The following is a 24,097-nucleotide window of genomic DNA, read 5'->3' as shown; positions in this document are numbered from 1 at the left end:
TGGTGTTGGGCCAAACGGGCAGCCCTTTGGAAAAAGAAAATTGGAGCCACTCCTTGTGCCATATACCTGAACACATTTGAAACGAATCAAATGAATCAAGAGATCTAAACGTAAATATGAAAGCAGAAGAGGATTCTGGAAAGACGGTGGCAACAGTGGCATCGTTCTTGAATCTCTGAGTCCCTACACAAAGCAACTAAAGTTTAGCTAACTAAAAAACTCAAAAACCATGGACAACATTTACAACAAAACTAGACGAGAAGGACTCTTGCAGACCCCAAAACATCAGCAGTTAAAGACAAACCAGGGACATCCACCCATAGGATAGCAGCGTCTAGAGAGAAAACAGAGAGAACAATGGAGCATCTGATAGACCTGGCGCAAGAGAACCCCAAACAGCCAACAGATTTACAGCAGAAACGACCTGGGCCAATGGGTGAACTGCAGCTGGAAGTGGGGAGCTCCTGCTACTTCCAGAGTAGGCGACCACACAGTCCACGCTAATAAGGGGCAGGTGGAAGCTGCGGCCCATGAACTTCTGAAACCGCTCTGCCAGGGCCCCTCCCCAGGTGGAGCCCCTCACAGAGAAAAAGCGCCAGGTGTGGAGTAAAGCAGCGGCTGAGCAGGAGGGCGACAACAGACCAAGGAACCTGAAGACGGCCAAAAGATGGGACCACGTGAACTTCAAAAAGGAGAATAAATGCAACTGAGTGAGATCCATCAAATAGGTTTAAATCCTTAAGTTTATAATTATATTTTAAAAATGTCACCTTCAGAGGATGAGAGGGAAATAATTCCTGATTGTGAAAATGGTAAATAAAGAATCAAGCATTTATCCTGCCTATACTACATGAACAATACCACTGACTAATTACAAAATATTCCAACTAACAAACGAAATAGCAATGGCTGAATTAGAATGCCACCAATCAATTAATACACAAAGGCACTGACCATCAACTGCTGCTTACCTCACAAAAAGAAGGACACACACATTACGTGTGTCCTGATGAAAGAACACGCCACTATGCATCATCCTCCAAGGGCCTGAGCCCAAATATCAGCTGCTGATTTGCAGGAAAGAGGAAGGAAAGCAGAACATGCTAAACCACACCATAAATATACAATCCGCACCACCCGCACTGTGGAAAACTCCAGGGCAGATGGTTTGGCTCCGTACGAGACTGTAAAGAAAAGAAAGGAATGGAGGGGGGACCTGTAGATTAAGAGAGACTTAAAGACAGCTCAAATTTACGAAACTGGCGAAGTCTGAACAAGGTGTCCAGGGATGCCCACGTGGTTGGTAAATCCATAAATAAAGGCAAGAACATGCCTGGCAGAAAGGTCAGGACAGGCGTTTCTACCGCAGGAGGGACAGCGCTGTGACCGGGACAGCAGAGGGGCCTCCGGAGGGCCAGCCGAGCTCTATCTCCTGATGGGGGCAGGGGGGTGCTCACCTTCTCATAGTTCATGTTTTGTGTGGTGTTCTGAATCTGTTTTCCTTCATAACATAAAACAGAAAATTCTGAAAGCATACTGAACAAAAACAGGCGAATTCCTTCCAACTCTAGATGGGAAAGCTTTCTAACTACGACTTAATATCCAGGGGCAAGAAAAGAAAAAAAGACAAAAATTTTTGAAACTTTAGCATGGCAAAAACACCATAAGCAAAACCAACACAAACTGGGAGAAAGTATTTGCAACTTACATCACAGATAAAGGGCGATCTCTCTAGCGTGCAAAGAGCTACTGAAAACTGACAAAGAAAACACCAAGAACCTGACAGAAAAACCAATTTTAAAAAAGGAAACCATGAGTCCATAGTGATGCTAAAACAAGTGTGCATGCGGGCAGGGAGTGGTCCTTAAAGAACGGCAGCTGTAAAAGTGAGGGGGGACAGGACGCGGACAGTCACCATGCAGACCAGGGTTTTTCCAAGCTTCCCCTCTAGATGACTATCGGCTCCCAAGCGAAAATGGGCCTCTGCCATGGAGGCAGCTGGTGGGCATCGCCTTAACCAAGGCAGTACCCGCCATTACGTGGCTCCTGGTATGAAGCGAGAGGAACACCACCTGCACGCAGTCACAAGGAAGCAGACGAGTCCAGAACCTGATCCACCCCACTCTTCAGAAATCAAAACAGTAATAATATGGAGCGCTACTCCAAAAAGCTGTCTGGAAGCTCTGCGCGCACGCGAGGGCTTTTTGCTGGGCGCTGTAGAGTGATCAAGTCCCTACACGTCAGTGAAGACAAACCCCCACCGACTCCTGAGGGCCCGAGCCCACCGCACACACGCGGCCCTCCTGAAAGGTCTGCAGCTGGGGCTCCTCAACCCTCCGCTGCCTCCGCTGCCCCTACACTCAAAGGCTTCTGAAGAAAACGAGTCCCCTGGAATAGCGATTACGTACAACACCGCCGTGGGAGTCGTCGCACAGTCAGTCCACAGGTGAAGGGCCACCAAGCAGACATGAAAGTGACCCACCCCACCCCATTTCTCACCATTTACGCTTTTGTCATTGCCGGCAAGGGCTGCCTGCTTGTCTCTTTCAGATTCTGCTTCGTTTTCATCCATGTTGTAGTCATCATCTCCTCCCGGTTTCTGCTGGTTTCTCCCTATAAAATTGGCACAGACACATAAAACATAAGCTACATCACTTCTCTCTCGATGCCACAGGAACACCAGAGCTCAGGTACCGAGAGCTCTTCATGCCGCCTCTCAGGAATGACAGGGGCTCATGTGCTTGCTTCCGGTACAAATGCCCTGTAGGAGCTCTCTACTTAGGCATGCCCCACTTCAACTCTGACCTACTATACAAAACATAACCCTAAAACAAAGGGATATACTGCAGGCTGGAAATGGGGCAACTAACCAGCTAACTAAACCCAAATCCTGGTTTTTTACAGAGACAATCAACTCAAAGTTAAAGAAAGGCACCACTCTTTTTCGGAAACAACAGATTTCTAGTTAATGACAGCATCTCCTCAGAATGGCTCATCGCTCCAGAAGAAGAAAATGGAGTGGCTATTGTGAGCCAAAGGATAAAATTTTCCATCACACATACAGAATTAGGTTCATTCTTCATTACGTTCATCCCTGGAGAGAACAGCGACCAGGAAAGAAGATTGGGACAAAATGCATTCCACAGATATATGCAGAGGGTCTAACGTAAGCATTTTATATGTGTATACATGTAGGTAAACAGCATCTTTTTTAAAAAAGCGTGCCCGGGCAAGTTCGCTCTAGTTAGACTCTCTGCACCCACTGCCTGCCGTGGAAAGGAAGCGCAGGCCTGGGAGCTGCGGCTTTACTCTACAGCGAGAGCAGTACAACTGCCCCAGAGCGAGGGGTCTCCCACAGGCCTGCAGGTGCTCTGAAACTTGAGTGCCGCTGATCTGCCACTAGAGTTTCCTTTCTTTAACTGAGAACTCATGAGAACACATTCTTCAGAAAAAGAAACTTGAGAGAAAATTAGATTTAAGTGGAATCAGGATAACTTCTGCAAATAAGCACATTCCCCAAATTCTGTTACTTGCTCAGTCCCAGAGCACAGGTGTCTTCTACCGACAGTCCCCTACGTGACAATGGTTCAACTCAGGATTTTTCGATTTTATGATGGCGTGAAAGCGATACGCATTCAGCAGAAACCATACTTTGAATTGTGGCCTTTTCCTGGCTGGCGATGTGCAGGAGGATATGCTCTCGTGCTGCTGGACAGCGACGGTGAGACGCAGCTCCCAGGCAGCCGTGCCATCACGAGGGGGAACCACCGAGACACTTAGAGCCGTTCTGTTTTCCACTTTCAGCACAGTAGTCAATAAATTACATGAGGTATTCTATGCTTTCTTATACAGCAGGCTCTGTGTCAGATGGTTTTGCCAACTCCAGGCTGATGTAAGTGTGAGCACACTGAAGGTAGGCTGGGCTAAGTTATAATGTTCAGTAGGTCAGGTGTACTAAATGCATTTTTGACTTACGATATTTTCAACTTACAGGGATTTAGCAGGATGCAACCCCATCATAAGTTGAGAAAGATCTATATTTAAGCGGCTCCTGTGTCAGCTGGGTTTGAAATTTTTCACGTTTTTAAGGGACCAAAATACATCCCAGAATATCCTGTTGATCTCAGTTTCCCACATTTTCCATTAAAAAAAAAGCTCAACCAAACCAGAAAGGGATTCATGTGTCACTTTTCCGCACTGCTCAAATATGCCCCAAATCCCATCGATCCAATCATCGCCCCCCCTCCCTCCATGTGCCAGGCGCTGACCGGTGACGCTGCAGGACATGCAGACAGCTGCAGGCATGTGGGCTGCCTGCCACGAGGCCTAGTTCACTTGATGCCAAGCACCCATCTCAAGGTCCTCCACCTGAAAAGTCCCCTTGCCTAGCCGTGAATATTATTTCTGAAAGCGCCAAAAAGCGCCAAGTGTGGGGAGTGCACTGCTCTCCCACCTGCCTCCGACTCAACAATGGACGCCAGACGAACAAAGTGAGCCCCAAATGGGGAACTGCCATTTGGTGAACCTCACGGTTACCCACCCGGAAGGAGACTGAGAGGGCTAAGTGCTTGGTGGAAAGGGGTCGGCTGGCAGCCCCGGAGCCTCTCACTCACCTTCCTTGTCAGCATCCTGCTCCTCCTCCTGCCCATCAGGGATGACGAGCTGGTCCCGCGCAGGGCCCTCCATCTCCTGATTTTCCTGGCTCTCCAACAGGGTGGCTGGCACCTGTGGGGTCCGGCCAACTTCTCCAACGCCTTTTCCACCCGCACGTCTGTCTTCTTCCACAGCCTGCTCCTGGCCTGGCTCGTGTGGCAGCCCCGGGCTGTCCCTCTGAAGCGCCTCCTCACTCACAACCTGAACCTCATTGGTTTCCTCTGTGCACAGAACAGTTAGCTGTGACGTCACTAGCATTTAATTTAATTAAAACAAAAACCCTAGTACCACTCCATTCCAGAGCCTTCCAAGGAGGGTGGATGGGGTGGGCTGTGGTGGGTGAGGTGGTTGGGTAATGTATTTTGTGACCTAAGCAGAAGACTCTAGGCCTCTCTATGCCTGCAGCTCCTCTTCAGAACCGCAAGAGGAAAGTGGTTAGACAAACAGCCTGGACTAAGTTACCTCAATTACAGCAACCACCTACAAGAGGAAGAGGGTGCTGAGGTGACCTGACCGTCCCATCTGTTTGAGACAAGTCCTTGGGAGCCAACGACAGCTAGGACTCAGCCCCCTCCCCTCAAAGCCACAGTCCCATCCGTGTCCCGAATAAAGCTGCTGCCTGCACATTTTCCACACGGCTCCCAAAGGACAAGGCAATCAGTTCAAAGGACGAAACATCAGGAAGATGGAGAACGAGCCCTGCAGCCCCGACTCCAGGTGCCCAGGGACACTCACTGCCTCCTGCGGGCCCCCGCCCCGCCCATCCCCAGCAGCATTGTGCCCTGGGAGGACTAGTGCAGAGTGGATGGCATGCACTGCTCCTATGTTTTTTATTTGAATGGGGCTCCAAAGGGGGCTTAAACGTAATTACCAAGCTACACTTACCTTTGTCACCTTGTCTCTTTGAATCCACAGCTGCCTCAGAACTAGGGGCCGGGGTCCGGGGCTCGCTGTCGCCAGGCACGTCTCCTTTCCCTTGTGGAGCCTCTGCCTGCGGCAGGCCTGCGTCCTGCGGCCGGGGCTGAGGCTCGCTAAGGGCTCGGAGCTGAAACAGGAGCACAGGAACACAAGGCAGGGGCTCCGTGACCACAAACTTGCAAAAACCCAAGCCATGCAACGGACCACCACATCCTTCTGACAAACGGGATCACTGAAACCTGAGACAGGCTGTGATCTATCCCAATCACACCCTCTCACCTGGCGTAAGTCAGGGGATCTGAGGTTGAGTCAAGATCTCCCAGAAGTACTTTCAACACTGGATTACCCAGGAGGAAGAAGATCAACAAGGAAGGAGAAGATCTGAACAACACTACAAACCAACTAGCCTGAACAGACATCCAGAGAACACTCGACCCAAAAAGGGCAAAATATGCATTCTTCACAAGTACACATAGAATATGCTCTAGGACAGGAGAGATGCCAGGCCACAAAACAAGCCTCAACAAATTTTCTTTCTTTTTTTTTTTTTTTTGGCTGAGGAAGATTCACCCTGAGCTAACATCTGTACCAATCTTCCTCCTTGTGCTTGAGGAAGATTTGCTCTGAGCTAACGTCTGTGCCAAACAATCCTCTATTTTGTATGTGGGATGTCGCCACAGTACAGCTGCCAACAAGTGGTGTAGGTCCATGCCCAGGTGCCAAACCTGGGTTGCCAAAGCAGAGCACACTGAACTTTAACTGCTAGGCCATGGGGCTGGCCCCTAACCCTCAACAAGTTTAAAATCACTGAAATCTCACAAAATATGTTCTCCAATCACAATGGAATGAAACTACAAATCAATAACAATGAAATCTGAGAAATTCCCAAATATGTGGAAATTAGACAATATGCTCCTAAATAAACAATGCGTCAAAGAAATCCCAAGGAAAATTAGAAAGCACCTTGAGAAAAATGAAAACAAAAACACAACATACCAAACTTACAGGAGGCAGCTAAGGCAGTGCTTAAAGGGAAACTTACAGGCGTATATTAAGAAAAGAGACAGATCTCAAATTAATAACCTAATCTTCCACCTTACGATGCCAGAAAAAGAAGGGTGAACTGAACCTAAAGCAAGGAAGGACAAAAAAGAGATTAGAGTAGGAATTAATGAAATATGGAACAGAAAAACAACAGAGAAAACCAATGAAACCAAAAATTAATTCTCTGAAAAGATGAAGAGAATTGACAAAACTTTAGCTAGATCAAGAAAAGAAAGAGAGAAGACTCAAATCACTAAAATAGAAAACGAAAGGGGACAACACTACCAACTTTACACAAATAAAAAAGGAATACTCTGAACAACTTTTGCCAACAAGTTTGATAACAGATGAAACAGATGAGTTCTTAGAAAGACACAAACTACCACAACTGACTCAAGAAGAAGAAAACCTGAGTAGACTTATAACAAGAGACTGAATTGGTCATTTAAAACTTTCCCCCAAAAAAAGTCCAGGCCCGAATGGCTTCACTAGTGAATTCTACCACACATTTAAAGAATCAATACTAAATCTTCACAACGATTCCAAAAACAGAAGAGGAAGGCATACCCCCAACTCATCCTATGAGACCAGTAATTACCCTAGTATCAAAGCCAGACAAAGACTCAGGAAAAAACCAATATTTCTTACGAATATAGACATCAAAATCATCAACAAAATACTAGCAATCAAATCCAACAACATACGAAAGGGTTATACACCATGGCCCAGTGGGATTTATCCCAGGAATGCAAGGTTAGTTTAACATCTAAAAATCAATTAACGTAATACATATCAAGAGCATAAAGGACAAAAAAAACACATGATCATCTCAACACAAGCAGAAAAAAATGAGGCAAAATCCAAAACACCTCTTCTTGATAAAAACACTCAACAAATTAAGAATAGAGAGGAATTTCCTCAACTTGATAACGGGCATGAAAAACATACAGCTGACATCAAACTTAATGGTGACAGACTTAGTGCTTTCCCCTATGATCAAGGACAAGTCAAGGATGTCTGCTCTTACCGCTTCAATTTAACACCTCACTAGAGATCCCAGCCAGGACTAAGAGGCAATAAGAAGAAACAAAAGAATCCAGATTGGAAAGGAAGATGTAAAACTATCTTCCTTTTCCTATTTTAGATGACATGATCTTGTATACAGAAAATACTCAGGAATTACAAAAAATACGATTAGAATAAACAAATTCAGCAAGGCTGCAAGATACAAGACCAATACAAAAAATGAACTATATTTCTATACACTAGCAATAAGCAATTTGAAAATGAAATTAAGAAAACAATTCCACTTATACCAGCAACAAAAAATACTTAGAAATAATTTGAACAAATGAAGTGCAAGACTTCTGAAAACTATAAAACACTGTTGAAAGAGATTTTCAAAGGACTTAAGGAAGTGGAAAGACATCCTACATTCGCACATTGGGAGACTTGATGTTGCTAAGACGGCAATACTCGCCAGTGACCTACAGAGCCAAGGCAGCCTCTGTCAGAATCCTTCCTTGCTTTGCTGAGAAACTGGCAAGCAGATCCTAAAGTTCATATGGGAAGCCAACCAGTGCACACTAGACAAAATAACCTTGAGAAAGAAGAAGAAAGCTGGAGGAACCACACTTCCAGATTTCAAGGCTTACTACACAGCTACAGTAATCAAGGCTGTGTGGTAGTGACACAAGGACAAAGAGGTCAATGGAATAGAATTGAGAGTCCAGAAATAAAGCTTCTTATTTACAGTGAACGGATTTTGACAAGGCTGCCGAGACAATTCAGCTGGGGAAAGAAGAGGGCTTTTTTCAACAAATAGTGCTAAGACAACCGGATATCCACATGCAAAAGAATGAAGTTGGACACTTAGCTCATACCATATACAAAAAATTAAATTAACTCAAAATGGATCAAAGGACTAAGTGTAAGAACTAAACGCTAAGAACTATAAAACTCTCAAAAGAAAATACAGGAGTAAATCTTCATGACCTTGGATTAGGCAAAGTGTTTTTAGATATGACACCAAAAGAACAAGCAACAAAAGAAAAAAACAGATAAACTAGATGTCATCTAAAACTTTTGTGCTTTAATAAACACCATCGAGAAAGTGAAAAAAGAACTCTCAGAATGGGAAAAAGTATTCGTAAATCATGTATTCAATATCTTTATATATCTATGAATATATAAAGAACTCTCACAATGCAATAATAAAAATAACTCAATTTAAAAATGGGCAGATTTGAACAGACACCTCTCCAAAGAAGATATCCAAATGGCCAATAAAGCATATGAAAAGATGCTCAACATCATTAGTTACTAGGAAAATGCAAATCCAAACCACTCCACAGCCAGTAGGATGGCTACAGTGAAAAAGACAGATGATAACAAGAGCCACTAAGAATGTGGCGAAACTGGAACCCTCATAAACTGCTGGTGGAAATGGGAAATGGTATGATCACTTTCTGAAAATAGTCTGGCAGGTTTTCAATACATTAAACATAGAGGTACCATATGACCCAATAATTCCACTTTTAGGTATATGCCTAAGAGAAATGAAAAATTCCGTTCACACAAAAACACATACATAAATGTTCATAGCAGCATTATTCATAGTAGCCAAAAAATGGAAATAACCCAAATCCCCATCAGCTGCCAAATGAATAAACAAAATGTGGTATATCCATACAATGGAATATTATTCAGCCATAAAAAGGGATGGAGTACTGATACATGCTACAACATGGATCAACCTTGAAAGCATTATACTAAGCGAAAGACATCAGACACAAAAGACCACATACCGTCTGATTCCACTGATAGGAAATGTCCAGATAAGGCAAATCCATAGAGACAGAAAGTAGATTCGTGGCTGTCGAGGGCTCTGGGGACTGGGGGTAAGTGGGGAGTGAGCTATTGGGTACAGGGCTTCTTTTGGGGTAATGAAACGTTCTAAAATTGACTGTGATGATGGTCACATAACTTTATGAATATACTAGAACTGTAAATATGATACGGGCGATTGTATGGTCTATGAATTACATCTCAATAAAGCTGCTATATTTAACACAAAGTTTTCCCAGAAGGCTGTGCTCTGCACGGCAGGCTGACAGCACAGCACTGATCAGCCCCATCAGTGACCAGGTGACCACGGTGGCCACAGGATGTAACCATCTCCTTGGGACTGAGTGTCCTCAAAACAAGAAAGCAATAGCAAGTCTCTCCCAGGACGGCCATGAGCTTTAAGTGAGGTGACCCCTGTAAGCCCTGAGCGTGGGGCTGGGACCGCAGGCCAGTGCACTCGGTCAGAGTCCCGGCATCTGGGGACCGGCTGTTGTGTCTCAGGGAACCAAACTCGCAAGGAAGAGCAGAGATCAGAGCAAATCAGACAGTGGGCAAGGGAAGAAGATGCCTGAAGAGAGGGCAGGAATACCTTCTGGAAGTCCCTGGCAGAAAAACACGAGAATTACCTGCTGGTTTGGGTCCTTTTTTTCACTCAGGTCCCTGGAAGCGACAGCTTCATTTCCCTTTTTGGTGACTTCTTCTATTCGCTCCTCACACTGCTCCTTCACCTCTTTCATCTGATTGATGCACTGGCTCCTTCGGTAAAAGAATGCCAAAGAAAGGACAAATATTTAGGGATATGTCTGTACACCCAGCACGTCCCTGCTGTGACTCTGAACCCACTTCAAAAGGAGACCCAGCACATTTCTTTCACCCAAAAACACAAAGCTACATGTGTCTTTTCAGTTATTAAATGACAAGAAAACTGTAGTTGACTGAACTTACTAAAAATGTCACGTTCTAAAATAAGTGAACTTTACTAGTTAGAAAAAACAATTTTTTAAATATAATCTGATATAATAAAAAATTTGGTCTTTGTCCCCAACTATTAGCACAGAGCTCCTAAAACCCCTGGAATTTCCTGAGCAATAGGAGCGTCTTCAGTTCTTCATAAGCAGCCCCTGTGGACCACACCTGCGTTTATGCTAATGAGCTGACTGAGGGAGGGGCCTCCACATCTAGGATGGAGGCTGCTGGTCAGAGGAACAGGCCACAGCACCAGAGGACAGGAACTTTCAGCCCCGCCCTGTCCTCCAGGGAGAGGAAGGGACTGGAGACTGAGTTCAGTCTTGTGGCCAACGACGTAATCAACCATGCCCATAGACCCTTAGACACAAACTCTGGACCACCAGGCTTGGCAAGCTTCCTGGTCGATGAACGTGTCTACATACCAGAAAGGTGGCCCCTCAATCCAACAGAAGCTCCTGCTTCCCCTCACCCCAGACCCTGCCTTATAAGTCTCGACCACTTAGCTGCTCCTGAGTTCTACCCTTTATACTAAAACTGTAATTTTAAGTACGGAACTTTCCTGAGTTCTGTGAGTTCTTCTAGAGAATTCTTGAATCTGAGGGTGTTGTGGGAAGCCTTGAATTTGGAGCTAGCCAGGCAAAAGGACAGGTGGCCTGGGGACACCCGGAACTTGTGGCTGGTGTCTGAAGTGGGGGCAGTCTTGTGGGACTGAGCCCCTTAATCTGTGGACTTTGTGCTAACTCTGAGGAGTGTCAAAACTGAACTGGACTTCCACTTCCAGGAAGAGGGAACATATGCATTTTTCCTATTCCTCCCACTAAGCACAACTAAAAACTCTGAACGTTATATTTAAAACAAACATAAGAAAACTCTGAAAGGTGGAGAGAAGGAGGCAGACTGACTCAGGACCTCAGGATCTGAAGGACACCCAGCAGTGTCACTGCAGAATCCGTAGGAAGCCTGCATTTCCACGCCCCCCAACAGTAATGAGGCCCTCTGCCTCCCCATGGGGTGGTGTCAGAGGACGTCAGGGAGGAGTCAGGGCTCTACGCCTGCCCAGAGGTTTCAACCAAAAATCACGCATCACATCAAGAATGGGATGAAAAGAGAGAATCAACAGATCCCAACACCGACAGGAGACAGCAACTGAAATGATCTGACGAAGATTTTAAAGCAGCCACCAGAAAAATGTTTCAATGAAAATTAAAACTTGCTCAAAAGAAATGAAAAACTACATAGTCTCAGCAAAGAAATAAAAAGTCCTAGCAAACAAATAAAACATACAAATAAGAACCAAATGGAAATTTTAGAACTGAAAAATGCAATAACAAAAATAAAAAAACTCAGTGGAGGAAAGAATCAGTCAACTGGAAGACAGAACAACAGGTATTATCCAATCTGAACACAAAAGGAAACAGACTGGGGGGAAAAAAGAGCAGAGCTGCAGGGACGTGTGACTCTAAAAGACGGCCTGATTTCGTGTCATCAGAATCTGGGGAGAAGGAGAAGACAACTTCCCCAGCAAGGCCCGCGGAGCTGATCACTTTCGTGCCCGTCTTCAAGATACTACTCTTATTCACTCCCTCCCATGACAATATAAACTCTCTGCCCTGCCCGGATCACGGTGAGCTCCCCAGATTCTCTTTCTTTTCTAGAACAAGTCCTAATCCCCCTTCTCTACTCCCCATTCTGTAAGACTCACTTCTAAACGGCCTTTCCTAAGAAGTCTTACTCTGGGTCACAGACAGGCACTCATCAAAATGATACAATTTGGTTGAGAAAATATCAAAAGGCACTTTCAAAAAGTGGATAAGTCAGCATCAGGTTTGGCTGCATGAAGCACACAGGCCCTAAGATAGCAGTTTACCTTTTCCACACATAAAAGAGCTCTGGATGTAGGTCATCCAAGGCCCGTATGGCAGCTCTGAGTCACCAAAACTCCAGGCTTCTCCTTCTGTCTCAATATCCTAGCACTGGTTTCTATCCTTACGATTACCTCATGATCCAGGATGGCTGCTAGTGGTCCAGCCATCTTGTCTGAGTTCTGGGCAGCAGGAAGGAAGGAGGAGGGAAGGGGTGTGCAGTGGCCTGTCCTCATTTTCAGAGGCCTTCCTACAAGTCCCACCCCACAATTTCCTTTCCCCACTGGCCAGACCTTAGTCAACTGGCCATACCTAACTGCAAGGAAGGATTAGAAATGTAGTATTCTTGCTGGGAAAAAAAGATGAATAGATTTGGATAAGCACTGACCAGTCTTTGCCACAGGCAGTTTCGAAAATGAATCATGTCCCAAGTTGAGAACATATCCAATTACATCCTACATTAATTTAAATGGATTAGAGTTGGAGACAGCAGTATGAATTCATGCTTAACTTAATCTACATACACACACGTATCTCTTTGCTCTGTCATCTGAGAAGGCCTAGCAGCAATGACACCCTGGGAGCAACAAGACGCCTTGTGCCACGATCTTGGTTTCTAATACCATTCTCTAATAAGAAGAACCAGGGCTCCCTGGAGAAATGGTGGATTGGTTGATTCCAGGACTGGGACAGGAAATATATAAGTCTGAAGCGTCTTCTGGTGCCAGAGTGTAAGAAAGTGCTATAAAAAAAAAAGGGGGGAAGGGGCACAATACTGAGGATATGTCGACTGGATAAGGGAGTCAGTTGAAGCAGCTCCCAAAGGCCAAAGCTGGAGCAATTTGAGCAAAAAAATAAAAATTGGATTATAACCCAAAGTATAAAATAAATATCCATGAGTCCATCCTGACATAAACAAATAAGTAGCCTGATAGATAAGAAGAGTCAAATCTCCCGTGCAGGAAAATTCCAATGTATACAGATACCCCACCCTAAGGAAGCGGAGCATAAACCTGCGCCGTCTCTAAGTGCAGGCTCCCACAGGGACTTCCTTCCGAAGATGACAGAGCAGAGGGAGAAAGCAGAGTAACCTCCTGCTGGGGAAACCTGACCAACACGCCTCCAGCAGGGGACCAGCTGAACGTCGTGGCAGTGACAAGCCCTCCTCATGGGAAGGGACGGGAGCCGCGCTTCCACTCCGCAGCCTTCCTCCCAGAAGTGCCGCCCCAGAGGAGCGACCAGAAAAACACCGGATAAACGACGACTGAAGGACATTCCATAAAACACCGACCAGTACTCCTCAAAACTGTCAAGATCATAAAAAAGAGAGTCTGGGAAACTGTCACAGCCAGGGGGAGCCTCAGGAAACATGACAACTAAATGTCATGTGTGTCCTGGAACAGAAAAAGGACATCAGGGAGAACCGGAATAAATCTGAGGATGTCTGAATCAAGCATGAACTTCAGTTAATAATGAATCTATATTGGTTAATTAATCGTGACAAACATACTATCCTAAAGTGTTAACAATAAGGAAAACTGGGTGTGGGGTATACAGGAACTCTGTATTCTCTTTTCAGTAATTCTGTGAATCTAAACTGTTCAAGAATTTAAAATTTGGGGCTGGCCCCGTGGCTGAGTGGTTAAGTTCATGCGCTCCGCTACAGGCGGCCCAGTGTTTCGTTGGTTCGAATCCAGGGTGCAGACATGGCACTGCTCATCAAACCACGCTGAGGCAGCATCCCACATGCCACAGCTAGAAGGACCCACAACAAAGAATATACAACTATGTACTGGGGGGCTTTGGGGAGAAAAAGGAAAAAATAAAATAAAATCTTTAAAAAAAAAAAGAAAGTAAAATTTATTTTTAAAAAATAAATAAAACTAAATTGAAACAAACTGGAGGACACCCGGTTGGCGTCAGAGAATTACGGTTGGTGCGTACAATCTAATCAGCCCAAGCTCCCAACGAGCTGAGACATTCGGAGGCATCGCTTCAGCTCTCTGCCTGGAATTTAAGCGTACCTCAAATGTCAGAGCTTCGAAGAAACTGAGAGAACTCCCTGCCTGTACAGGTAAGGAAGCCAGGCGGTGAGCTGACTGTCTGACACCGACAGAAAGCGCTAAGGCGGACACCAGAGCCACACGTCAGCTCCTGACTGTGCCGTGTCTTCTCCACACACAGGCATTTCAGAGCAAGCGTCAGGGCACTCAGCCTCCACCCCTGGGACACAGCCTTCTGGTCAGAGGACTGACTGGGTCTCATTGTCCCACACATACAGGGGCATCGAGTATTGTGGAAATAATGAAAGACAGGCTTCCTGGCCGTGGACAGCTTACACATCGGGAGAAGACTTGGTGAAAAATTCATGTAAATAAAATTCTCACAAACATGCCAGCCCCAGGCAGTGGAATGGTCCAAAGTAGCTTAAATACAGCGAACGACAGAGAGATGCCAGTATCCTGAAAGAACTAACCACAACCGATTCATTGCTACTGAGCAATGCCGCAGAAGCTCAGGATGGCAAGTGAGCAGGGGCACGGCGTTCCTGAGCCTTTAAACCTACAAAAGGCAAATGCTGTTTCCACCCACTCTCAGCCCGGCCAAAATCTAGAACAAGGAGCCTCTCTCCGAGCCTCCAGATGAAGGCCGGCTGTCCATACCCGAGCTCAACAGCAGCAAGAGGAACCACCTCAGAATGAAGCTCAAATTCTCAGACAGATCAGCAGATGGCGACACTGTTACTTCCTGAGCCTCAGGCTGGCTTCTTTCCACATGCACATGGCAAATATTCAGGCATCAACTGGAGCTAAAATGTAGGACATACAGGACTGGGCACCAGCGACTATTCTAACTGGTGCAACTGACAATCAGAGTACTATGAACGGAATGTGCTCAATCCAGCAATTGACCAAGGCAGGGGAGCTGACCGTCCAGGATGCTATCATCAGAGTATGACTACTCACAGTCCGGGAAGAGCATTCACAAACTGTTTCCTCCTGGCTTGGAGATGAGATGGCAGGCAGTTCATCTGATACACCTCCTCTGAGCACTTTGGGGAGAGACTGCAAGGCTGTGTTTGGCTCACATACAGTGATCACTTAGTGATATCTGCCACAGGTGTAGGAATAAGAAGAGGGGACAAGTGCTGACTCTGATACTGGAGAAAGAACACTAACTTATGCATCAGGAAATCTGGCCTGTCAGCTTTTTCATTCTCAGCACTGCCCTCTGTAAAAGGATTAGACCAGAAAGGGGGTTTTAACAGAGGGCATGCAGGTATGCTTCTGAGGTCCCACAAAGTGAACACACAACTTTGTGTATATATCCATTTATAAATTTGCTAACAAGGTGTCCATACATTTTATTGGATTCTCAAAAAGTGTCCATAATCCAAAGAAAGTTAAGAAAAACGAACTCTTTCCAGTTTTCAACATTCCATGAACATCATCCCTGGAAGCATCCAGCATCTGGTGGTACAAGGGACAACTAGTGAAACAGATGTGGTCAGCTAGCAAGAGTTTCCAACCCAGCTATCACCCTCCTAAGGGAAGAGTGTGGCCCACAAGAGCCAACCCAGGTTAGAACATTCTGCTCGCTACCTGTCTGAACGCTCCTACACGGGGAGCCGAGCTGCACGCCCTGTCACTGGGCCCTGGCTGACTTCCAGCTAGGTCAAAATCTTCTGCGTCAGCATTTATCAAGGGAGGCCATTGATGGCTTACTGTATTCCAATCACTGAAAGGGAAACGCGTGTGCTAAGGCATCCTTCAAAGATGAGTAAGACTGGGGCACTTCCTTCTCGGTGGTTACCAGCCTAGCTCAGGGTTTCTTACCTGGCACTACTGGCGTCTGGGGCAGGTAGAACTCTGCTGTGGGAGCAGCGCTGTGCACTGTAGGTTCTGAGCGGCAGTCCTGTTCTCGGCACACTAGAAGCTGGTAGCACCCTCTCCCAAGCTGTGATAACCAAAAACTTCTCTAGACGTTGCCAAAGGTCTCCTGGGGGCAAAACTGCCACCCACGGAGAACCGATGGGCTGGCCAGGAAAGGTTCCACGCGCATATTTTCTCATTGTGTTTCCCTTGCTTTGACTGTTTGCGCATGTCCTTTCTGTATTTACATATTTGATCTTAAAGTAATCAGGAAGATATCACGGTGAGCGGACAATCTTTAGAAGGAACATCAGAATCCCTACAAGGGCAACGGGCGTAAGGAAGCTTACTCTCCTGCATTGCTGGTGACCTTCCAGAGGGCAATGTGGCAATGGATACCAAGTGGCACACTAACCCTACAGGTGAGTCTTTTTTAGAAGGAAATAATCCAAAATGATAATTTTTAAAAGTTATATGCACTGATGTCAGGCAAGTTATAATAACCAAAATTTAGAAGTAACCTAAATATCCAACAAACAGGAAAACAGTAAATTAAATGTGGTACCTATACATTATGGAATATTAACCAGTCATTTTTTACGATAAAACATTTTGGAGCAATATGGATTTTTATATATACATAATGCAAGTGAAAAAATGATTTAAAAATTTTAATGGTGACTGCAATTATGTAAAAAATTCATACGCACTTGGACACAGACTAGAGAGAAGTCAGTCACAGGGAAAAGAGGGCTGGGGTCACGGGGGGCTAGTTGTCCCCAAATCCCAAACTTCCTGTGCTTGAGTTATACTGTTTTTATGAGGAAAAAAAGGAGAAAAAATACACAGACTACAACTTCATTCTCCATCCTCTAAATTGGTTTTTATTCTCTCACGAATGGGTTAAGGTAACTTTTTTAAAGCTTATTGTTCTCTTTTGATCATAAAAGTACTCCAAGAAGTGAAAGTGTAGAACTGTCACCTGTGACTGAAGTCATCAGCTGGAAACAGGCTGTCCCAACTGCGAGCAGGAGGTGACCACTCACAGCACCACACCTGGGCTCCCGCCACACACACAAAAAGGGCAATCGCTGAGATTACGGACACTTAATTCGCTTGACTGGAGGCATCATTTCACGATGTACAGTTATACCAAATCGTCATGTTTTACACTTAAATACACACAATGATTATTTGTCAATCACACCTCAATAAAGCTGAAAAAAATAAAAGTACTCCACTCTCACCGCAGAAATTTGGAAAGACCTTAAAAGTCTCAAGAAAACAAAATGCCCACAACGCCAACAGCCAGTGATAAATCAGACTGATATTATGCCCGAATGCCTTCTACTCTGTGAGTTGGACTTGGGTCACATCTGAGCACTTCTGGAAGACATTTTTAAAGGCTTTAGATTATCGACTTAACCAGTACACCTATGCTTTACGGACTTTTAAACTCTGTTAAGTTTTAAAGCATGCGGAGCAAATCATTCCTGCTAAGGGACTGCCCTCTTATTACTGTCTACGGTGAGCCCACTGGTGAACTTTTCCACAGCTTTCTGAAGCACTGCTGACACTTCAAACGTAAAATGCATGAAGGACACGACTTGTAGAAGGGACCGAGGCTTTCCCGCAGGGCCCTGCATGCTCCATACTGGAAGGGCGGGGGAGCGGAGGCTGGACCCTGCCTGTCGCCCTCCGTTTAGAACAGGTCAGCCCCCGAGGGGCATGCACTTACAGGTCGTAGGAGAACTTCCTCTCCAGGTTGGTCTGGTTCTTCTGGAACTGGAGGACATCCTGCTGCAGTCTGCCGTAATTCTTCTGCAGGGCCTTTAGCTGGTCTGTGCCGAGAGGGGGGCACGAGATCGCACATGTCACTGGCACACCATCATGACAGGGCACACCATCAAAACCCACAGACAAGAACACGATGGGCGGCGGGACATGGGGGCGGGGAGGGAGGGAGAGGGCAGAAGACAGGCAGTCATCACTACGTTCGTTGGCCTTGGAAGTGGCCCTGGAAGGAAGACCAGGGCCCCGCAGGAGCCTGCACCCTGACTCTTTACTAGACGGCTCTTTAAATGTCCTTTTTGAAGGGGAAAGAAGGCGCGGCGCGGAGCAGAGGCGGACTCACCTTGCAGCGTCCTGATGAGCCTCTCGCCCGCCGTGATGTTGTTCACCAGCACCGCCTGCAGGAAGACACACAGATGGAGCCGCAGCACATGCGGGGGCTCCCGGGGCAGCGCTGAGCCACGTGGCCCAGCAGGGCAGGGGGCCGGGGCTGCCCGAGCTCTAGATGCACTCCCCCTCCACCACGGACCCCTCGGCCCTCTGCGCAGCCCGGGACACAGCGGCAGCCCGGGACACAGCGCCGCCTGAGCCCAGGTGGCCAGCAGAAGGAAGGGCCGGGCGCAGGGTGCACCGCCAGGCAGCTGTCTGCGCTCCCGTCCTCTCCTGCCCGCAGTCATGACCCCTGGGGCAAGGCGCGTCGGGGAAAGCCGACAATGGAGGAGGGAAGAAGCCACACAGGGTTCAAGAAGACAAAGAAAAAAAGGAAGAAGTGTGAGTGTGGCATCCAGCGTGACAAGCGGCCTGTACAGGCCGCGTCCCTGGCGAGTACTCCACGTCTACGCCGTGTTCACTCCTCACTGCAGGGGCACGGGCAGCAGGGCTACCCACTTTAGGGGACAGGAAACGGAGGCACAGGCTCAAGGGCACGTGGCTCTCTTAACAGCTACAGGACCCGAGCCCGGTGGCTCCTTCCAGACTGCGAGCTCCTCAGCACGACTTCCAAACTGGGAGGGGACCCCAAGCAGGATGCCAGCTTAGCAGACACAGCCAGTGCTAAACCCAAGTAAACCCTGACAAAGAGAGGGCGAGAATGGTGAACGTCCGAGGGTAGCACGTGGTGTACGACGACAGCCACACCACCTCGCTCTTCTGCGCCTCTGTGGTCTCCCTGTGCCCTCTCTGTCCAGCCCTCACTCTCTTTGGCCTGGACAGAGCCAGGAGTGAATACAGGAGTGTGCTCCCAGAAACGAAAGCTGGCCAAATGAATCTGGTGCTTATTTTGGGAGATCTGAGGACACACAACATTTCCTGGCACAACAAGGAAGAAGTGACAGTAGTAATATCTGTATAATTAATCTCTCAGGGAGAGAGTATCAAGAGGAGTGTTTCTAGATGCTCGACATGGGCAGGGAGCAAAGAGAACCGGAAGTGACAGGAGGACTCAGCTCCCAGCTCCTGCTCCAGTCAGAAAAGGCCTGCACGGGTTCAATGAAAAAGACAGAAGATTAGCCTAAGACCCAGCAGTCCCACTTCCGGGTATACATCCAAAGAACTCAAAGCAAGCTCTTGAAGAGATACCTGCACCCCCACGTTCACGGCAGCATCACTCACAACAGCCAAGAGCCGGAGGCAACCCAGTGTCCCTCAACGGACGAATGGAGAACGACAACTGGTACATACACACAATGGAATATTATGCAGCCTTTAAAAAAGAGGAGTGTCACATGCCGCAACATGGATGAACTCTGAGGACATTATGCCAAGCAAATCAAGCCAGACACAAAAGGAGAAACAGTGTATGATTCCACTCACATGAATTGTTTAAAGCAATCAAAATAATAGAAACAGAAAGTAGAAAGGTGATTGCCATGGGCTGGGGGAAAGGGCATAGATTTCACTCTTGCACGATGAAAAAGTTTTGCTGCACAACAAGGTGAACATATTTATCACGACTGAGTTGTACATTGAGACTTCCACCTCACATAAGTATCAAAACCACCTTCCCGCTGAACATCAGTGCTGAAAGAAAACAGAAAAAGGGCAGGAACAGGGAAATGATTATGCGCTAGTCATCTCGAAAGCTGCTCTCTCTCAGGTAAGTCATTTCTACAAAAATTATGGCGATGTGACTAGTCCCTTCACGCATTCCCCTCAGCCTGAGCCCAAAAAAACCCATACTGGAGTCTGCAACTATTTGAGGGTTTAAGAAGGTTTAGGAACTGCTGCAGGCTGCAATATTTGAAGATACTTCTGTCGCCCATGTGACTTCACTCTTCCAAAGAAAATATATTCTAGTTATCTTCCCCCACCTACTTACTTATGCATGGAAAAATACAGTCTCCACTTAAGAAAAGGAGAAAAGGATTGCAAAATGCCAGCGAGATCTTTTATATGCAGTTCTATATTTACTGAAAATCTTGTTGACTCATTTCCAGGAAAACTATGAAAATGCTTCTACCTTCTTTTTGGGTTCAGTACAAACAAAAGAAAACACCTGCATTAGACAAAATTACTTTTAAATGAATTATATATTCTACTCTAACAGCCCAGCTGCTGTTCACATCGCGGGCAGCTGTACTTGCCGGTGTGCGTGAACTGTCCCCTGGGAACGCTCACGGGAGACAGGGAGGCTGTAGGTGCCACCAGACTTTACCTGGAAACTAAACTCAGAGGACTCGGTGCATCACCCACGGACAAACTTACTGTGACCATTCAAGAATGGAAACAAGTATATTCGATCCAACTATTTCTACATTAGATTCCTAGAAAAATAAGCTCAATGTTTCATGGAAATTTTCAAAGCAGTAAATCTACAACAAATTATCATGTTCTGAAAGCTCAATAAGATGTGAATGACTAAATTTTAAAAATACTAATGTTTTAAGAGCTCACTGGAAGTGTGACGCTGATCCCATTAAGAAGAGAAGGCAGCCTTTGCTGCTGTATTCGTTTGGCTCATTAAAATAATCAACCTGCTGTGAAGGTGGGGTTCCACCTTTAAGCCTCGCTCAAGAGGACCCTCCAACTCTCTAACCTTGTCAACCCACCAGCAATCAGGCGCCTGGGGAACTTCTTTGCAATGACATTCCTGTCAGTGCCTCAGGGAAATGAACCTTAAATGAAAATCTTAATCTTAGGGACGTGCGAATGACGTTAAGCATGAGTGGAAGAGAAAGTAGTCGTTTGTCTTCTTTTTACCCCTCACCAACTTCAAAACCTCCCAGAGCAGTGCTATCCAACAGAAATACAACGTCAGTCATAAATGGAAAGTTAAAAATTTTCAGTTCTCACATTCAGTAAGAACAAACAGGTTGGGCAAGGATTTGAATAGACATTTCCCCAAAGAAGATACACAGTGGCCAGTAAGTATATGAAAGATGCTCAACATCATTAGTCACTAGAGAAATGCAAATCAAAATGTGAAGATACTGCTTCCCACGCAAAAGGGGACAAGTAAAAAAACCAAAAAAGCAAAGTAGGTATTGACAAGGATGTGGAGAAACTGGAGCCGTCACCACAACTGACGAGAATGTAAAATGGTGGAGTTGCTGTGGGAAACAATTTGGCAGTTCCTCAAAAAATTAGAGTTATCACACAACCCAGTAATTCTACATATAGATCCAAGAGAAATGAAAACATATGTCCACACAAAAACCTGTCCGCACATGTTCACAGCAAGAATTATTCATCACAGTCAGAAAGTGGAAACAACTCAATGTCCATCAAGTGATGAAGGGATAAGCAAAAGGTGGTATATCCATATAACGGATGACTATTCAGCCATAAAAAGGATTGGAGCACTGACACGCTGCAACATGGATGGACCCTGAAAACACTACACTAAGTGAGAGAAGCCAGAGACAAAAGGCCACAAAATGTGTGATTCCACAAATGCATGCCCAGACCAGGCAAATCTAGAAAGTAAAGTAGTGGTTGTCAGGGGCTGGTGGGAGCGGGAAACGGGGAGTGACGGCTTAACAGGTATGTGTTTCTTTTTGGGGCAATAAAACGTTCTGGAATTAGGTAGTGGTGATGGTTGCAGAACATCGTAAATATACCAAAACCCACTGAATGACACACTTTAAAATGGTTAAAATGGTGAGTTTTATGTTGTGTAAATTTTATCCCAATTAACAAAAAGAAACAGGTGAAATTAGGTATTAATGCTTTATTGAATCTAATATATCCAAATTATCATGTCAAGATGTAATCAACATAAAAAGCATTAACGAGATATTTTACTTTTTTTTTTCATACTAAGCCTTTGCAACCCAGCATATTTTACACTTTCAGCACATCTCACTTGAGACATTTTCAGCACTCAACAGTCACTCACCGGTAGGGACAGCACAGCCCCTGGGGAATAAGAAAGGCGGACAGAGGGACAGTCTGGGAGCAGAGAACTGCCAATTAGTTATTTATTTACAGCATCCCACTGAGATTATACACTCAGACCAGCACCCATTAGCAACCACAACAAAACAAGTACTGCCTGCCACACACTTCACACCTATGGCCCCTGTGGGCCAAATGCTGGCTCACCAAACACATGTTCTCAGAGAACCCAGGCACAAAGTGGTGTGGCCACTAGTCCCGTCCACAAAAACCCTACGGTTGACAGCAGTCACTTTTGTGATTAAAAATAAGCACACACAGAAATGTGAACACTGGCTGGATCTTTGTTATGAAGGGATCACTGGCGTTTTTAGTGTGATAATGGTATGAGAATGTTATGAGAAGAGCAGATCCCGCCTTCTACAGATACACAGTGAAACAGGATGGAAACAGTGTGTGTCATCATCACTAGCTTGATGTTGGACACATGTGGGGCCAGCAGACCATTCTGTCTACTTTTTCATGTTTTAACTAGTCTACACACACAGACACACACAGATAATCTTGTCACAGCGCTAATAATTAAAACTGAAAAGCAAAGTTACGAACAAATTCTTTTGTAATCAACTTCAAGGCTGGTTTTAGTGGAAAAGAAAGATGAGTTGGAAGATGCTGAGGTAGACTTTTATTTTCTGAAGAAAATTCTGGCTAAGTTCAAGATCTTTCAGAGGCACAGATCCTTCCAGTGTGTTATTTCTTACCTGTAATTTCCCTCGCAAAATTAAGCAGTTTTCTTATCACAGTATATATAACTCCACCAACAATTTTTCAGCTACGATAAGAGCTTTTAAGGCTCATTAATGGGATAAAAGGGAGGAGCAAGAAAAGGAGACATGAGGAGAGAGAGCAAGAGAGAAGGCGGAGGGGGTTTTCTTGAAGAAAATGAAAAGACTTGAAAAGTGGGGAAGGAAATGGAAGATTCCGTGGATTCTGGTTTGGAGTCTGCTAATTTGCTCCTTGTCCTCTGACATATCACTTAACTTCTCCCGGCCTCAGTTTCCCCAGCTGGAACCTAAAGCCTGCCGCGTTTTAACAGGGGCACACGATGGGCATTCAGATTGGCCGATTCTTTATTTTCCGTACTGTCCCCGACACGGCAGCATCTTTAGCAGCCCTGCTCCCCTCGCCCCCTCTAAACGCCAGCAGCACCCGCATCTCTGCAACGTGTGTCACCAACACAAAAAGAAAGCCCCACTCCCTACATTTCCAAGTGGTCCGGAGCGGACGCTGGAGGTTCAACCAGTCAAACCATTGTTCTTTCAAGAGAAACCGTGCAGCGGACACAGAAGAATGACAGTGGAGCCAGGAGAGACGTCCAGGCCCCGGCTCAGCACGCCCGGCCCCCAGCCTCTCCACCACGTGGAGAAACTTCTCCACTGGTCTGACGACCACAAGGATGCCTCCAGCCCCAGCCGTCAGCGATTCTGCAGGCCGCCAGCAGCAGGAGGGAGCGCTCCCGGGCAGCCGGGCGGCAGGGCGGGGCGGGGCGAGCGTGCCGGCAGGAGCCGCGCAGGCGCAGAGCGGCGGGCAGGCCCGGGGAAGCACCGAGCTGGGCCGAGGGGCGGCGGATCCAGCACGTGCAAGCCCGCACGACGGGCGCACTACGAGGGGCAGGGGTGCACAGACCACGCCGCGGCCCGGGGGCTTCCCTGGGGAGGGCGAGGGCAGCCACAGGCCAACTCACAGAGCAGCAGAGCAGAGCATGCCGAGAGGTGCACGGGCTCAGTCCCAGACCCACTCTCGGGA

At 46.3% G+C, this 24,097-nt stretch overlaps 1 protein-coding gene across 3 annotated transcripts in view; it reads right to left on the bottom strand.

Annotated features, from left to right (window-relative positions):
* Positions 1-24,097, bottom strand: part of GOLM1 (golgi membrane protein 1) — a 52,638-nt gene that overhangs the window by 4,848 nt on the left and 23,693 nt on the right. For all 3 annotated transcript variants that reach the window (XM_046663925.1, XM_046663926.1, XM_046663927.1), the window contains 6 exons: positions 18,300-18,354; positions 17,904-18,006; positions 10,089-10,218; positions 5,539-5,698; positions 4,614-4,874; positions 2,500-2,613 (listed from right to left, as the gene is read on the bottom strand). In XM_046663925.1, the coding sequence (XP_046519881.1) occupies positions 2,500-2,613; positions 4,614-4,874; positions 5,539-5,698; positions 10,089-10,218; positions 17,904-18,006; positions 18,300-18,354 (823 nt within the window). The remainder of the gene's footprint in view (positions 1-2,499; positions 2,614-4,613; positions 4,875-5,538; positions 5,699-10,088; positions 10,219-17,903; positions 18,007-18,299; positions 18,355-24,097) is intronic.

The sequence above is a fragment of the Equus quagga genome, chromosome 6 (genome assembly GCF_021613505.1).
Source record: "Equus quagga isolate Etosha38 chromosome 6, UCLA_HA_Equagga_1.0, whole genome shotgun sequence".
NCBI lineage: Eukaryota > Metazoa > Chordata > Mammalia > Perissodactyla > Equidae > Equus > Equus quagga.
The sequence above is the reverse complement of the archived record's forward strand: the minus strand, read 5'-3'. Positions and strand labels throughout refer to the sequence as shown.